The sequence below is a fragment of the Centruroides vittatus genome, unplaced genomic scaffold (assembly GCF_030686945.1).
Source record: "Centruroides vittatus isolate TY-2023 unplaced genomic scaffold, ASM3068694v2 contig_8, whole genome shotgun sequence".
Taxonomy (NCBI): Eukaryota; Metazoa; Arthropoda; class Arachnida; order Scorpiones; family Buthidae; genus Centruroides; species Centruroides vittatus.
The window spans coordinates 566234-585756 of NW_027122517.1; the positions used below are offsets into that span (position 1 = coordinate 566234).

The 19523-nt window shown below is 33.4% G+C and overlaps 1 protein-coding gene across 1 annotated transcript in view; it reads right to left on the reverse strand.

Annotated features, from left to right (window-relative positions):
* The window catches only part of LOC136981990 (fat-like cadherin-related tumor suppressor homolog), a 461240-nt gene that overhangs the window by 330900 nt on the left and 110817 nt on the right, over positions 1–19523 (reverse strand). Inside the window, 2 exon segments of the mRNA XM_067278416.1 lie at positions 7837–8000; positions 11828–11970. Of these exon segments, the coding sequence (XP_067134517.1) occupies positions 7837–8000; positions 11828–11970 (307 nt within the window).

Consider the following 19523-nt stretch of genomic DNA (forward strand, 5'->3'; position numbering starts at 1 on the left):
AAGTGCAGCTGTGCCCAATATGTGAAATATTATTCATATTTTACATACTGCATGTGGCATGTGGCTATTTTTACCAGTCCATAGGTGTAAAAAGGTTGAAGAACACTGATCTAAATTACATTAATATTTCTAACAGACTGTAGTAATCTTAGTAAAATTCAAACAATTTCATCAAAAACTCCTGTAAGATTGTTGTCTTATGTCATTGTTATGGTATTTTAACATCCATCTTAATTACTGAAAACTAAATTTTATGTGAGAATTTACTTATATATAAAGTACCTTGTATACCTTGTAACTTGAATGCTTTTACAAGAACAGAACACACAAAATTAACAAATAAGGAACAGATCTGACTAACACTCCAAACTCAATACATCTTACACAGTATTTGTACTGTGAAAAACAAAGAACAAAACAAAAAAGATACAGGATGTTTAAATCTCTTCTATTTTTACATCACACAATGCCATTGGACCTGACATCATGATACAGTGCACCGTGGTTGTCCAAAATACAAGATTAACAAGGAAGCTGTAACCTTCTCAACATTAAGTTTGGTTTTGTATGTTACTCTTAGAAATATCTAGTATAAAGTAGTTTGTGAAGACAGCACAAAAGGAGCTGAAAACATTTTAAATATAATTCTCTATGTGATGACCTGGAACATATGAATAATACATAACATCTTCCACACTATTTCCAGCAAAAGCAGTTTAATAAAACTTAACAAAATGAAAGTTTTTGGCTACATTAAGTGGCCTGATTCAGTTTTAATATTCAGAAATCAAATGACTAAATTGGAATCTATTTAGATTCTACAACAAAATATGATCTACTTGAACCGTTAACCGGCGCGTACAAAGTTTAATCATCCAAAAAAAAAAAACGTTTTCCTAACCCCTTCTGGGTTCTTCTTCAGGTAAATCAGCTGGATCAAACTCAAATACAAAGAAGAACCCAGAAGGGGTTAAAAAAACATTTGTTTTGGATGATTAAACTTTGTACGCACCGGTTAAAGGTTCAAGTAGGTCATATTTTGTTATATACGACCCGGTGCGCGGTTTCTGTTTTATAATATTGAGTGATGCCGACTAATAGATTCCACAGTTAACTTATATTAAACTGTTTCTACTGGAAATAATGTGGAAGGTGTTACTTAATACATTTTAAATATAAAAAAAATTTAAATATTTGGTAGCCTTAACAAGCAGAATTCGTAGATATATTTAAATATGATGCCACATTTTACTAATAATAATGATATTAAAACAATAAAGAATAACCTTTTCTTCTTTTCCAGGAGAAATTTTAATAAACAGACAAATGTTTTCAGACTAATTGATAGTCAAACATCCACAAAGGAACATTTCATCCTTTATTAGGACAGCTTCATCTTCCTGAAAAATATCAGTCACTGTTCTAACTAAATTTGAAATTTCCAACCATTTTTGAGGATAAAATGCTATTTAAAAATACACATTTTTATTCTAAATTTGTAAAAACTCCATGCACATGTAGTATTAACCTTGCTTCTCCACTGCTAAATGTACAGTAAAACTCCCCTAACTCTAATGTCTGCAACTCAAATATTTTTTTTAACTCAAAGAAAATGAAGTACTTAATAGGTCTCAATGGAACAGCATAGGAATTTAATGTCTCCAACTTGAATTTCCTAACTCAAATTTTCTCCAAGTTGAAGTTTTTCATGGTCCTCCAACACTGATTTATGTTACTTTCAACTTCCCTGACTTGAATTTTAATATTTATTCTATCCAAAGTGATCCTAATTATCTGATTTTAATTAAATTTTCAGATAGTTGTATCTACTCTCCAACACCAATTTTCAGACAATGCTCCAGTGCAAAGAGACAGGTCCTCTCACTTTATCTCAACAAGATGTACAGTACATGCAAAACTGTTTGATTCCATTAGTTACATTGAACATTTTACCGAAAGACATAACATGGGATGCTTAAAATGAAAAAAAAACTATCAAAGATTCTTTATATTAATATAATACAAGAGAGGCAAAAATACAAATCTATTTAGAATCAACATTTTTTACTCTATTGTTCCTAACTTGAATCATCCATAACTCAAAGTTTTTTCCTACCCCTTAGAGCTTTGAGTTAGAGAAGTTTTACTGTATTAACTTTTCATTCTTTTCTACATCATACTGCCTTCTTCATTTTTGTCTTGCAAACATTTAATTATCCTTTCAATTTAATGTTTGCAGTACTCCATTCCATCTGTTCAGTTTTATCGAGTTCTGCACATTAATGATGTTAAGATGCTTTTTTTAATATGTAAATGAAACACTGCTCCAGAATCATTATATTCTTAATATCATACCTGCTTCTAAGTACCGAGTTGTTTCCAACATACTTTTACTTTTTTCCCTATGGTCCATTGCGTTAAAATTGTGCTGTTCCTGGGGTATTGAGGTGATAGATTCCAACTGCTCTTTAACCCGGTGATTTGCTGATCTATAAGTTAATCCTAGGTAGAAAAATTCTTTACTTCATTTGCTTAATACAACTGCATATATTCCCTGCTTTTTCACTTCTTCCACCTTCTCTTTGTCTATTCTAATTATCTGTATGATCAAAAGTAATTTTTTAACCACTATCTGAATGTTATATTTTTTGCCAACAGTATTATCATTTCTGCTATCATTTTGCCCTACACTATATAATGCTTTTTCATTTCCTCATTTTTTACTTCAGTAGTAGATTGCCTTTTTTGTCTCTTTTGTTTGATTTGAATGAACTTTAACCAACCCCTGTATTCCTTTTTTGTGATCCCATGCATACATGCTGCCTCAATTATAATGATTGGCTACCTGAAATTAACATTTAATGCAAATAATGGAGCCAGAAACCCATGAGATGATAATTGATGAAATTTTAAATTCGTAAAAATCAGTAGACAGAAGCTGAAGCATCCTGAAATTTTGAAATTGTTAAATTTGTCATGGAACTCTTTGGCATTCCAAATAAAATGTCAGCAATTTAAACAGTGATACCTTGGTTTTCGTCGATAATCCATCTGTAAACAATTGGTGAAACCAACAAAAACCGAGGCAATTATTTCCATATGAACCAATGTAAATCCAATTCATTCATTCTAGACACTCCAAAATATACACCAAAACACATTTTATACAGAATAAATATAGTGTTCAATACTAAAAACAATAAGAAATTAATGTAAAATGAATATAAAAAACTAATGTAAAGAATAAATGAACATTTAACATGACATTCGATGGGCTGCTGGTTCTGAAAACTTTTTGATTCCATGATAAAGCTAAAAGGAAAGAAAAGCAATGGAATTGTTTGGCTAGACATACAGGGTAATGCTCACACAATAAGAAACAACTCCACACTGAGCATGAAAACATGTGAATTGTCCTTTGTTTTCACAAAATTAGAAGCGAGATCACGTAGGCACACTGACAATATCCGAGGCAACTGACGAAAACCAAGACAAATTTTTTGTGAAACAAATTGATGTAAACTGAAACTGATGATAACCTAATGATACCAAACTATTATTGTATTATTGTATTATTGTGTGGTTTAAATCTAATATCAGACTTCAATCAGGCCAAAAAATTTGTATGTTTATTAAAATTTCTACTGCAAAAGAAGAAAAGATTATGTGAGGTTCCAGAATGGGCCGAAACGAAAATTTAATTTCAAATTAATTGGAAGCAAAAACACTTTTTCAAGTCAGATCAAAGGTTATGTTAGTTATGTAAGAAGGAAGAGAGGAAAAAACTGTAGTTGTTAAAACAAACACGAAGACGACTGATGTAATGTATCAAGTGAAATGTTGGCCGAATAAGATAAAACTCTGACACGAGCAATCATAAACAGTTGATCTAAGTTAGAATCAAAAAATGGGAAAGATTAAACAGTTAGAAAAACATCACGTGCACTCGTTAAAATTTAAAAATTGACAGAAAATAGAAACAACGGGCTGAATTATGCGTGCAGAGCTTATGGATCTATCAACAAAATTCACTCAGAGTCAATAAAAAGGTATCGGACAGATGCCACAAAAATGGACCTTTCTCGTGACCGATCAAGTCTCGGTTTTATCTAGAAACCAAAGGGAGACCAATCAGGAGGCAAGGAAAGGAATACAAGACCAATCAAAAAGGTGAGATTCAAGGGAAAATCCTATAAAAACCCTGAATCTCAAAGTCAGAGAGAGTTCTCCAGCCAAATGTGTGTTCAACAGTGACCCGTGCCAGCAACTCAGTTCATCCTCCTACATCAACCACCGGAATCCCCCCAATGCATCACTGCTCTACAATCAACATCCGCAGCCTCCTCCAACACCCGTTGTTCTAGAATGAACTGTATTTTAATACTATATAAGTTGTTTTACATTAAAATAAATGATTTTTGTTACATACTTGTCATCCTTGTCTCCAGCATCACCAACCACTTATGATCAGTCCCTAGGCTTTTCCTGATGCACAATTAACTGTTTGTCCCTGGAAGTCGGCTTTCTTACAATTATTCTTTATTGTTTAACACATTAACGGCATTAGTAGATAAACTTTTAGGCAGCTGCTGGGCATTATGAGTCACAGGTGACTCATGCGACTTCAATTCATTAATGCATTCTATGTGGCTGATCATTGGACATTAGACAAAATCATTAATATATTTAATTTTTGCATATTGCAAAATGTGATATCTATAGTACCCTGTCAATCCCAGAAATGCTCTAACATCTCACTCATTCTGAGGTGGGGGAAATTTCTAACGCACTCTATCTTAGAAGGATCAGATCAGATACCATCTTCCGACACTTCATGCCCTAAAAACTTTATTTGCCGCTCAACAGCTGGCATTTTCTGGGCTTCAGCTTCAGTCCTGCTGTCGCCAGACGCTGAAGAACCTTTTCCAACTGTTTCAAGTGTGTTTTGAAGTCTACACTAAATACCAAAATGTTGTCCATGTAGATGAGGCAAATTTTGTTTTTCAGGCTGCTTAATATTAAATCCACACATTTTTGGAATGTCGCTGGGGCACAGGTAACACCCATCGGCATACGATTGTACTGATAGTGCCCCGAGGGAGTACTAAACCCCATTTTTTCTTTTGATTCAGGGCTCAAAGGCAACTGTTAAAATCCGCTTAAAGTATCCATGGAGGAAAAATATCGCAATTTTCCCAGCAAACTCAACGATTCCTGGATATGGGTAATGGATACAGATCTACCTTGGTAAATTTATTTAATTGTCAGTAATCCACAACTAATCTGTAGGCTTGGGCTTCTTAGAGACTAATAACACAAGCACAGACCATGGAAAGCTAGATGGTTTAACTACCCCACTTTTGATCATATTTTCCACTATCTCATCCATTATTATCCCTTATTTGGTACTGGAACACAGGCCTCACATAAATAGCACTATTTTTCCCTCCTCCATCAGTCTATGTTTTATCATATTATTCATTGAAAAATCACAGTTTGCCAATGATCAGACTGTGGTAGAAAGCTGGAGATTTTCTTCAAGTTTAGAGAAAACTTAGAAGTTGCAGTGATTCCTACTCCTGCAAAATTAACTTTATTTTTACTAACAGAAAATAAAAACTTTAAGACTGGTTTTTATTAATAAATAAACATTCTACACATTTCATTTGTTGAAAAAACAAAAGGCTACAGGCCCCCACTAAGAGGCGAAAAAATTCAGCTTGTATGAGACCCAGTCTAGTCCCATACAAGCTCAATTCTTTTACTTCAACAGTCCTGATGCTGATCAATATTTTCCCACATTAACAGTTTTTTAATTTGAAACAATGATTTAGTAGCTTGGAGACTAAATATAATATATGACAAGTAATTATTTATTGTTACATCATCACAATGCCAGACTGCAATTGTAATCATATTTTTAATTTATTTAGATTAAAACATATGCTCTCCACCTCAAATTATTAGTAGTGGCTTGTCATTGTATATTGTTCTTTTCCTTTCACAACAGAGTCATACCAGTCATCTATTAACTGCTTTCAGGGAAAAAGTTTTGAATTGAAATAATGTGACTTCTGGTTTTCATCACAAGTTTGTATATAGTTAATTGGGGCCCCCTGCTCCTAAGGTTTCCATATCTGGTCTTGTCTTACATCTATCTAACTACATTCTTGAGATTAAGAAAAGACAGACAGATGAACGACAGTGGGAATTTATAGGTCTACAATTTTTTCAAATTGCAGCCAATAATCTTAGATATGTTTAGAAAATTAATGCTGCTCACAGTGACTTACTTTCTTAGCATTGCCTGGATATCCAACTTTGTATTGTAAAATCAAGCCATCATTTTCAGACCTTGCTATATTATTAGAAGTATACTTAACCAATAAACAAATATCAGAAAGAAAATATTGTATAACTATTTATCTTTTTCATTTCCATAGGACTGAAATGTATGTTTATTCTTATACAGAGTTGTGTGAGAGACTCTTGCTGTCTAGGAATGTGGAGGAGAAAGGAGGAAAAAGAAAATAATAATAATATAGCAAATATGAAGTTATGCCAAACTTTACTGACAATATGAAGTGCTGATAAAAGCAAAATCTTTCTTTTATATGCATAGCACAAGTGTGACCACAGGGTTGGCACCTCCTTGGCACCTTGTCAAGACTGACACCACCGTGTCTTCTGGACACAGAAATCTCGATGGCCATTATGTTATTTATCATGCAAGCGGTTGCATTCACGAGCTTCCAGACTCGGAATGGAGGCAGATGGAAACGACCAAAAGAAGTACACTCCACAAATTAACATTTAACGAAAATACTCATTTATTGATAGATGTTATTTACAAGTTCTACGATAATTTATAAAATATTATTTACAAGTTTTATGATCATTTCAGAAGCTTAGCACACCGGTAAAGAGTATTTTACATGCTTAGCACAATTGCTAAAGGGAGAGGATATAAAGAGATAAACCTAACGCAACCCTGACCGAGAGAGAGAGCTCACAGTAAGTTCACAAGATGATAAATACCTTAAAACACTCGAGTCCTAGTTGTTTCGATGCACAAATCAAGAAAAGCTCAGCAACTCGGTTCAAAGAATAATCCTTTTTTTCTCGGCATCTTGACGACAGCTAAAATGGTGGTTCGGAACACACACAATTAGAAACAAAGGGTTGATGACAATTGCTCCAGATTATCATCACCCCCTCCTTTTTATTAGGGGGTTCCTCCTGGGTTTTTCCCACAACTTCGTTAGGAGGTTTAGTACATCGGGCCAATAGTCAAATTTTCACTCACTGATTCCGAGTGACACATTTGACATGTCTTCTTCAATAAGGAAATAAGTCCATGGGAAATAGTTTAATTATCTTTGATGATTTTAGCAAAACAACTTTAACAAAAAACTAAATCGAACAAAAATTTCTTTACTAAATTTGGCTCTCACACAAGTAACAGTGATTGCAAATACATTCTAGGTAATGAAATACTGTACTTCAAATTCAAGTATAAAGTTTATATAACAAATGTCAAAGATCTCATCAGCAAAAATTGATGTATTAAGTATACTATAGCATTGTATCATCTATTCCAAACAATAATTACCATTAAATTGTTCTTATTTCTTATTTTTAACGGTTGTGTGAAACTACTGTTTTTCCCTATTTATCGTTTTTTGTTTTCCATTACACTAAAAAATGATGCATTAAGATTTTACTATATGTATATTACTTTGAGAAAAGTTTATTGCATTTTGCCACGTAAACATTAAAATGTCTTGTATAAAATCAATATATGATAAATAATGAACACTACTTAAAGTTACTTACCTGTTGATAATACTATAAAAAAAACGTTTATCTTGATCTTTATCCGTTGCCTGAAGTTTAAGAATTTCAGTACCAGACTTAATATTTTCTGATACATCAACATTATATGTTTGCTCAGAAAACTGAGGTCGGTAATTATTTCCATCTTTTACTTCTATTTGAAGCTATAAAAGTAATATTTTAACTATATCAAAAAAGCATATAAACAATACAAACATACAACTTTAAATTAAAAAAATAATTGTTCATTCGTTATATATCAAAATTAACAAGTCCCAAAAAACATAAACAACAGTGAACTGAAAAACCAGAAGACTTAATAGCAAGAATGCCAACTAAAGCTAAAACTCAAAAAATGTATGTAGTAGTGCTAGCAGTGACATGCTATCCATAGAAGCTGTGGAAGCACCGCTTCCCTTTTATTTTCTAAAATATAAATACATATTGTGCGATTATTTTCATATTTTAACGTACTTTCAATTACTTAAATTTAATATTTTATTATAACCGCATTATGTATTTTATTACAAATTTCTATACATATGAAAAATAATGATAAGATTGCTATTGTATATACAAATATAAATTCGTATATGCATATTCCTAAGGGAAGCACATTATCGTCGAATACGGGACGGCTTCCACGGCAAAAATATTCGAATCGTGTAAAGCATCCAGATTATACGCATTTGTGCACGCACTTTACAGAGCCTCAACCTCTGGCAGTTTAGCTGGTGGATGCTACACACCAAAATATCATACAATGCTTCCAATGATTCCATCCATTAGCCACTCATGGGGAGCTATTTGATTGCATTGTTTTAAGATTTAAAAAGTAAAGAATATTTTATGTTATTTTTACGTACTTTTTTACAAAGCTATATTTAATTATAATTTTCTTTTAATTATAATCGTATTGACAAATTTTCAGACAAAATCTTTAGAATTTTTATCACTTTTAGATGTTAATAATTTTAAATATTATGAAAAACAATTTTCTGAAGTGAGTTTTAATTCTTTATGTAAATTTTATGGAGAATTTTTTGATTTATCTAAATTATGTAGTAAATTGTAATATTTATATTCATGTTCAGGCTATATTTGCAAGTCACTCTTAGACATAAAAAAATATTATAATTAATGATGATCTGAACAAAGAAGTACTAAAAGAATTATATGATTTAACATTGTTAATTTTTATAAAAATTAACGATGTTAAATCGTATAATATCATCTACAAGTGCATCTGTTGAGTGCAGTTTTTCAACCATGAGGTGAATTCATACATTTGCAAGGAACACTCAATCAGAGGAAAGATTGTTGTAGTTAGCATTGCTTTCAATAGAAAAAGAGTTTTTAAATACGTTGATGAAATCAACAACTAGCAATTTTTACGATAAAGTAATTAACGACTGTCAACTTTATAACTGTACCTTATAATGTAAACCCAATACAATGTTTCCAAATTATGCGATTCACAGTGCGTAAATATCACAAAATAATTAATTAGAATAAAATAAACCTTTTTTTGAAGTTCTTCCAAATGCACATTAATGTCCCCAATCTTATTAGCTTCTGCAAGAATCATCATCATCATCATCATCTTTTTTTTATCTCTTTCATAATTTCTGCAGCCATCAACTTCTCACTTCACTCTTTCTCTTGCCTCATTTCTTTGTGTTTACAAGCTACCATTGCTTCCTTGTATCTCTGGGCTGCAATTCAAGTTACATGAATAAACTATTTTGATATATCTAATTTCCCCAATCCAATAGCTGAGATGACTGTATCATGTAATTTCCTGTAAGCTACAAATGTCTCTTCTTTTTGTTTTCCATTAAGCATTCTTTGTTGATGGAGAATCCACACTCCATATGAGAATTATTATCAGACATTATTAAAAATATCTTCACAAATGTTTCAAATTCTTTACTTCACCACAGTGATATGACAGACTAAGCCAGAAAGAATCAAACTTTTTGTGTTCTCTCTCTCTCTATTCCTTGCATAGGCTGGATTTAGATATGACAGTCCCTTGGTCAATTTGTATTTCAGTGCCAACTTTTCTATCAATTTGGTGATTGCAACTTGTAAGCAATTTGCACAGTCTTTTTGAATGTCTAATATCACTCTGTCAATTACTCCCTTCATTCTAACTTTTCTAATTTTCTATCTTTGGTGGCATATCCAAGGTCTACTGTATGTACTGGGCAGAGATTCTCTGCTTTGCTAAGTTCCTCATCAGTAATGGAACTCACTGAATGCTTTAATTTACTATCTGCAATTTTCAATCACAAGGTCAAAACAGACTTTTATTAAGGAAATTGTTAAAAAAGTGACAGGTGTCAAGAAATTACTGACCAAGAAGTGACCATTAATTTCATATTGCTATTAAAAGAAATGGAAACAGTGGAATGCTGTAGGTATCCAACCTCTCACAGTGGATTCCCTCCCTCTAGGTTCATTGTCCCACAAAGACCACACCAATATAACATTAATCTTTAATTAAGTGACTTCTGGTAAAGTATGACTATGCACTATGGAAGCTCAATCCCATCACAAAAAATGGAATCTTCCTATTCCTCCATCTTTGTCAACAAAAAATCCCATTTGTCCCAAACCATTTCTTTCGTTTTCTTTCAACTCTCCTTCCCACTTTTCTTAACTGTCTTTCTAACAAACTTTTCTTTTTTAAAATTCTTTCCTCCAATTGGTTGAACTTGGAGCATTTTAAGTCATGAAACAAGGGAGTAAATTCTGATATCACTACATATGCATTTAACAAAAAACATGTCACATCTGTGCATTAAATAAAATTTATTTAGTCCACATATTACATATAAATTATATGAGCATATTATTGAGCAAACTACTGTTTTCATAAAAAATAATTATTTGTTATTATGAAATGTAATATTTCATTAAAAAAATGAAATCTATCTTTATTGTCTCATTACTGTGAATTAAAAATTTATAACATTTAAATAATTTCACTATTAAAATCAGCAAAATTTCAATAGATGAGTGACACTCAAATGAAATAAAATCAATTAACCATAGTGAAATCTGTTCAAATTACAGTTAACAGATTTAACATGTGATAATACTGAAAATGATACTAATGTCACTTAACATGTTTTGCTTTCAAGCTCCTCATTTATATGTTGAATTTAATGCACGCTTCATTTCTCGGCTTTTCAAAAAGTCTAAAAGAATGAACATTAAAACAGAATAAGTACAGTATACAGTAACATCTTTCCAAGAGAGATTCTTAATGACATTTTGCAAAAATAATGACAAACAAAAAAATTGACTTTTAGTTAAAATATTGACTGGTTCCAAACCTTGAAATCATAAATTGCAAGCATTGCTGGATGTAAATGGATTCTACATACCATTTACTCAGTAAGAACTTTGAAACTGTGTTGTGATCATACTTCCTCTACAACCTCATTTTCAAAGAAAACTGATTGCTAACTAGGATTGCTAACTGGTATTATTCGGTAACCTTAAATTTCGCCCAGGAGGGAGGTTAGTGTGTTTGTTATTTTATTCTTATGTTTTCTGTTCTATGTTATTTCCAATGCATTTCTAAATCATTCAATTTAAAGTTTGAAACCTAAGAATGGTCTTTTAAAATGAACAAAAACATCAGTTGCTGAAGTTTTTTTTGCTGCTGTGTAAAGGTTCTGAGTTACTATGGTTATTTCATATTGAACAGTCCTTGTAGATAGTTTGGTTTGAGAAAATGATTTGGGCATGAGGAAATTTTCTTAAATAATTAATTTTCAAAGAAAATTTAATAAATAAATTAAATAATTAAATCTGAAAAAATTAAATTTATTCCATTTTGTTTTTCAACTGAATAATTTTTGGAGAGCTAATATTCAGTACTTATTTGTTAGACTTTACAGAAACAAAATAAACTAATTTATCCAACTGTCTCATTTGATGGTAAAGATCTTTAAATATAAAAATAAGAAACACTTACCACATGATAAACCAAATGAATTCCATCAGTAATAGCAACTGTTAAATTATATTTCGACTGTAATTCCCAATGAAGTTGTTTTCTTAATAATATAGCTCCCATATCAGGCTGCTGCATCATAAATACATTTTCTTTATTTCCATCTAAGTGAATGAAAATTTTAGTTTATGATTAAAGTTTTTACAACTTTAATGAAATAAGTATAGCTTTTGGAGAAATTCCACAAGGCTATACTTGTATAAAAAAATTACATTCAATAGTCTAAACAGTGCAATTTTGAGAAAAAAGTGCATGATACAGAACAGAAAATTTACTTTACAAAACAATAACACAATTTATTAATAATTAATTACAAATAAGAAGTATTACAACAATAAAAGTTAGGAACTGACTTCACACCTGGTTAGCAATAACAGTCTGAGTTTTCAAGGACTTTATCAGGATTCAAAACACACAAAATTGCAAGAATTCTCAGCTTCATTTAAGCCTTCATCAGGATCATACTAAGGAAATAGTACTTTCAAATCAATCTTTATTATTTTTTAAACAGATTGCATTTTTAAAATTAAAAATACATTTTAATGTAATATTACTATGTAATATTTTCAATTTTTAGACTAAATTTTAAATGCATCTATTAATGATACAATTCAACTAAAATATAAACAGAACTAAGTAAAATGAACTATTAAAGTACTGAGTGATCATAATTGAAGTAACCTATTCAACACTGTCTAGAAAGATATTTAACAATCCAAATGAAACCAGACCTAGTCTATGCTAGGGATATTAAATCTTTCGGTTTTTAAATCTTTGAAGTTTTTTAAAACTTTAAAATTTTAATGCCAACATTTTTGTCACATTAATTTATCATTACTGGAAAGGAATGAATTTGATCTATTATAAATTGATTACATGACTATATTGAGAATTCTTAGAAACAATTTTCACTAATAAATACCGCTACATATAAGATTAAATATATCTTCCACAACATTTAGATTTCCAGTACAGAATGAATATAGTCAGATATTCCTCAGGTTCTTTGTCATTTGCAAAAATGGAATGTTAAGAATATACAACTTGTTTTGAATACAAAAATGAATTTTCTCCAGTATGTAGTAATGATCAAAGATTTTGAAATAGTTTACTAGACATAAGTCTTTCATAATAATGATGTGGTCTATCTTCCAAGGAATAACATATAACTACCAATGCGAATGCTCATCTCGAGTATAGCACCATGCATAAGATATTACGTTACTATCTTTGAAATTAATACAATTCCCCAATTTGGTTGCTTTGTAAATCTCAAGGGTTTCCAAGGCCTGAATAGTGGGACATCTTCTGTATATGATGGTGACTTGTTTTCTTCTAGCGATCTCTTTGTATAAATTTTGTAAGTACGGATTGTATGTAACTATTATCCTGTCGTTAATCGAGCTATCTTCTTGTCTTTGTACCTCCGTTTTCTTCACTCTTAGGTGTTGAAAGGCTTTCTTGCATAGCACTGCCACCAGATTATTATATCCATGTCGTTCAGCAATAGTGTTAATTGTGTTAATCTCATTCGTAAGTGCCTGCAGTGTAGATGAGTGGGTGTACGCCCTTTTGACTAAGCTATTAAATGCGACTATCTTATACTTCATTGGATCACACGACTGTGCCGGGATATATAATTGATCCACTTGTGGTTTTCTATATACTTCTGTGCAGATGGCTGATCCTTTAATCGTGATGTTCACGTCGAGAAAATGAACCTAAGTGTAGTTCTCCTGCTCTAGACCCAGAGTTAAGCCATAGGAGTTATTGTTAAACTGGGCCACGAATGTCAACATATCAGGTTTACATTTCCATAGTATGAGTATATCATCTACGTATCTCTTGTAGATAATGATGATGTGGAGCTGGTCAGGAAGAACTTTTTGCTCAAGGAGTCTAACTACTATTTCACATAAATCTCCTGCTATAAAGCTCCCCATTGGTACACCTCTTCGTTGCTGGTATACTTCTCCTTTAAACCAGAATAACGAGTTATAGCATAATAAATGTGTTAACTCTAATACTTGCTGATGAAGGTTACTATCTTCTACCATTCTTAGTAATAGATCTCTTAGTGCACAGAAGGTAGGTGGAAGGAGTACGGAGGAGTACATAGACTTAAAATCAAGCACTGTGAGGTACACTGGTGTGGTATCCAGCTGTTTGAGGATAGTTATGAGCTCTAAGCTGTCAGATATATTAAACTTGTAATCTTCTAGATGTGGCACTATTATTGCGTGCATAATATCTTCCAGTTTTCTCGTTGGCGCGTGAGTCTTATCCACTACAGGACGAATCTGTAAGCCCTGCTTAAGCGTTTTAGCGAAGCCAAACTGGGAGCGTCAGGAGAATCCAAGACGATGTTCTTAATGTCTAACCTCTTAGCCAACTTGGTTTTAGCAAATCTCTTTACTCTAGCTTGTAGCTTTTCTACGTTGTTATTCTCCACTTTCTCACATTGTGTCAGGTTGATGTAATCCACCAGCAACTTCTCGTATGTCTGCTGCTTCATAATTACCATTGCTTTGGTCTTGTCTGCCCTAACCAGAGTGATTTTATTTTTCTTCATCCATCTACGTGTCTTTACTATATTCGTTCTTAAATGCTCTGCTTCTATCCCATTTCTCGCCTTTATTACCTTATGCACGGCTAACCATCTATAATACTCTTGCTTTCTATCAGGGAGGCCTTGTATTAGTTCTTCCATTTCAGGAATATACTCTAGAGGTCCAGTAGGAGGTGGAGGTAAGGCGAATTTCAGACCGTATTCCAGCACTTTAAATGGCCCAGTTTAATAATAACTCCTATGGCTTAACTCTGGGTCTAGAGCAGGAGAGCTACACCCAGGTTCATTTTCTCGATGTGAACATCACGATTAAAGGATCAGCCATCTGAACAGAAGTATATAGAAAACCACAAGTGGATCAATTATATATCCCGGCACAGTCGTGTGATCCAATGAAGTATAAGATAGTCGCATTTAATAGCTTAGTCAAAAGGGCGTACACCCACTCATCTACACTGCAGGCACTTACGAATGAGATTAACACAATTAACACTATTGCTGAACGACATGGATATAATAATCTGGTGGCGGCGCTATGCAAGAAAGCCTTTCAACCCCTAAGAGTGAAGAAAACGGTGGTACAAAGACAAGAAGATAGCTCGATTAATGACAGGATAATAGTTACATACAATCCGTACTTACAAAATTTATACAAAGAGATCACTAGAAGAAAACAAGTCACCATTATATACAGAAGATGTCCCACTATTTTTAACATTTTGAGTAACGGGAAGGATGCCCCACAGCAGGGCAAATTGGCTGGAGTGTACACAATCCCTATGAAAGATCACAGATGGGATAAAGAGCTAATATACATAGGAGCCACGAAAAGATCACTTGATGTGAAGTTAAAAGAGCATAAAGCGGACATCGCGCATAACAGATATACAACAGCACTAGCGCAATATGCTACAGACTCGAAGATAGAGCCATTTTTAATGAGGCGAGAATAACACAAATGACGCAGCGGCCGCACCATTTAAGATAGATTGAAGCAATATGGATACATAAAATGGCAAAGGAAGAGAAATGTATTAATAACAAAGAAGAATTAGCATTATCTGTGGCCTGGCAAATGCCGGTCTACGATACCGGATAACGTAAGGCTATACTTCCGTCAACTGCGCATGCACAGAATGACGAAAACGGCGCGTGTTTAAGTAGAACTTTCGGAATTCGTTTTTTCTTTTTGAAAGATTCTTAACTTGTCGGTTCACCTGAAGAAGAACCAGAGGTTCGAAAACATTAGTGAAAAAAAGATAGAGAAGGATATTAGCACTGTCCGGTTTGAGATAAAAGTAAGCTTATAGATCAGAAAGTTTAGAAACAAGCTTTATTCAAATTTAATTTTAGAATTTTCAAATCTATTTTGATTATAAATACATTTGGGATTTTCTTTGAAATAAAAAGTTAAGTATACAAAAGCATTAAAAAGATGAGGAGACAATCAATTCTCTACTTTTGTTAAAACATTGCCACAAATCCTTTCACTATAGGTTGATGTATATTCAATGGTTTTGAGTACTAAGTAGTTTCTCTACATTTTCACTACATTTTCACTACATTTGCATGCCAACACTAGCACTTTAATTTCTTCTGCTTTAAAATTTACTTTTACTATTGTTTGATTATTAATTAAAATCTTCATAACTTCAATTCATTTTTTCCAAAGCTTTGAACCCTAAAAATGCCAAAAGTTTTCCAAGGTTCAAAGCTTCAAGGCTCCAATTGATATCCCTAGTCTGTGGCATTTCAGTATGAGCAAAAGAAATTTCCATTAGAAGCATTAGTAACAAAACCCACCACTACAGTACTTTTGGCACTGTAAGCAATGAAAATGCAGCTTTCTTTGAGTATAAGCACATATACTGCAGCTAAGTTTTGGGTATAAAATTGACTACAAGTGTTGAATATCATTCTTATCTGTTACAATGACTATCATCTTGCCAGAACATACATTTCTTGTGAAGCTGTTTTATAAAAACAACAATGCTGCAGTTTGAAAATTTTGCTATCTTAAGAATTTAAATCAAAAACCATTGACTCCACAAACTCTCAGGAAAATAATAACTCAATTTGATAAAACTGAATGTCTGGGAGTTCAATCCAGTTGAGAATGCAAACTTTTACTTCACAAGTTTATTGAAGATATTATTGTAGTTGCTGTTTGCAATCAATGAATAGTGTTGAAAGCTCCAGCAGGGCAAATGCAGTGTAACAACAGCTGGATGTATCCAATGTGTAGTGTGAAAGATAGAAAGTTGATGCTGTGGCTAAATGCCATTATTGTACAGTTGTATTTAATTTTATATTAGAATATATTTCCCTTTTCTTTCTTCTTCCTATTACTATTATCTTCCCTTCCTGGAATTTTCTCCCAACCGGTGCTTAATGGTATAACAGCAGGCGGTCTCTTAAGGACAATATGCGGTATGCGGCCCTCGGGGTAGAACGGGGACCAAGAGCTCATTCTTTGGAGAGGACTGGACAAGGAAAGACACGCAAAAGGTAGCTCCCCACCACGTTTTTGGAACCGCGTGGAGACGACAAAGAGGTACGAGGGAAAGAAGGAAAATCCCGATTGTAAAAACATTCAAGAGTATTTTTTCGTCCAAGTCTGTTAAGCAATCCACATTTTAGAGAAGAAATTAATATTTTTCGTGATTAAGAAGTGATCCGTCCAACATATATATATCACACCGTAAATAACACTGAAATATTTGGGTACCCCTTCCTTTTTCTTTCTATTCTTTACTTTATTGTTCTACATTTATCTATCATCCTACATTAATTATAATTAATTATAAATTTAGTTGTAAGATATACATATATTTTAGTTACTCTTAGTAGACTGGTTATTTTGTAAAAAGGAAAAGAATCGTCGCAAGATTTAAACTTATGTCGGTATTATCTTTATATTGTCGGTAACTATACTAATATATACACCTGTCGGGGATAGAGATTTTATAGCTGGCATCCCACAAAATTTCCTGTATCCTGTTACGCGAATTTAAGATTCTGATTTTAAAATTTTGTGTACCGTATTCGCACACTTCACAATGCATTATAATCTGTATAATATTAAATATTGGTCACAACCAGCAGTTAGTTACAACCAACAGGGATCTTTACATTATTGTAAAGGTCCGCTTTTAGCGTAGCAGGTCGAAAAGTCACGCGACCAGGATAATTGGTCCCACCTGGCATTGGGGCTATAAACAGCCAGGAAGAACAAAGGAGTAGCGTCTCCGTTTATGGGTACACGTCAATGTGTTTGCCACGTGTTGCTCGGTTTGAGAAATGTAAACAAGGGACGGACGCGACTGTAAGCTATGTCGTCGAGAGGAGGGCGGACGTCTTTGGAAGCTCCCAGGGGAAAAGCAGGGCCTGATTGGTCGCAAGTGGTCGCCGTGAAACTCTTAAAATTGTAAGAGTGGCGAGAGGAACAGGGAGAAGGGCGAGAGACCGGATACGTGGTAGTCTCTGACACTTAGGAAGCCCATGAGGTGTAGAGTGTTCTCCTCTTAGGAATTCCTCTGAGAAGGGTTAAGTGTAGAGACCGGACGACCACGCGGTTGAGCCAACTCCGCAAACCGACCGGAGTTTCCCCAGAGTCTAATAGTCCCCAACAGACAAGCTGTTACGTGAGGCACCACACCTTTGTTGCATTGTGTGTGTAATGTTGTCAAACTTGTACATCCTGTAAATATTTGTTTTGTAAATAAACTGTAAATATTCACTGGACTGAGTGTGGAGGTGTAACTTTCCTCGAACCATCGTACGGACATTCTCGAGTCGTAAGAACCAACTCAAGACGGATCATCGTAAAGATCGTAACGGATTACGTAAGGATCTTCACTATTATATTTACATTAACTTCCCTTGTCAGAATGGAAATGGATGAGTCATAGCCTAGATCTTATAAACTAACATGGCATATTTTCATCTCAGTGGAACAGTGATGATAACAGTGATACTTGTAACCGTTGCATTTGTGCAATGAAAAACACATTTTCTAGCAGATTCCACTGCAACTGCCTAAAGTTACAACCTGATGTGAATTCATAGGCACAGTTATCCTTTGATCATCCTACTTCTAAGAATCTAGTTCCAATGCCCGATAACAAAGAGCCCTGAGATATAAAAAGATACACAACACTTGTCATATTCTAACTACAAACAGTGACAATCTCTTGACTCAGCTATTTTTATGCAAGCCAAAGCATATATAGGAAGTTGCATACAGAAGTTTCTGTGATATTTTACTAATAGTAAAGTGATTAGTTTTTCATTTTTCCATTGCCTGGCTACCTCATTCTCCTGATCTTAAACTCTGTAATTTTTGATTATTAGGACACATAAAACTGTGTTTAATCAAGCACATGTTGCAAATCTAGCAAGTTTAAAATACAGTATCACACTGCATATGAGAAGCATCACAAAGAATCAATTATGATCAGACATTAAACATACTGTTCATCACTTTCAGGTTTTAAACCTTCACAATAGGGACCACACTGAGCATTATCTCTAAGATCACTAAAGCCTGGTGCAAACTAGTGAATATCAAAGCAAACTGGTTGGAGGTGACATTGAACAAAATTTGTTTGATCAACGTACGATCAACCATCAACTGCCCAGTCATTGACTCAACATCAACCTACAGCATACCTTTCAATAGAAAGTAGAAATAGTTCCTTTCAACAACTCTCAGTTCAAAGATATTGATTTTTCAGGCAACAATCACATACACTTGTGAACAATGAAATAATACAATGTCATTTCACGCCAACATTTATTATATGATTATAACACTTACGTGTTGTGGCGTTACAGGAGTGGAGTCCTGGAGAATGGACTCGTCCAACAGTTAGAGAATGAACTTTTCTGCTAGCACTTTCAGTAGTATACAACTACTGTCTTCAGGCAGTCTATCGAATACAACAGCTTAAGATTTTTGAACGCTAATCCAACGGTTTCACAAATTTCCAATTTTCGAAATTATTGAACAATGTTTCCAACGGTTTAACAGATTTTCTGTTTTCGAATGTTACTTAAAAATCCTTTTGTGCACCATAGCACGTGGAC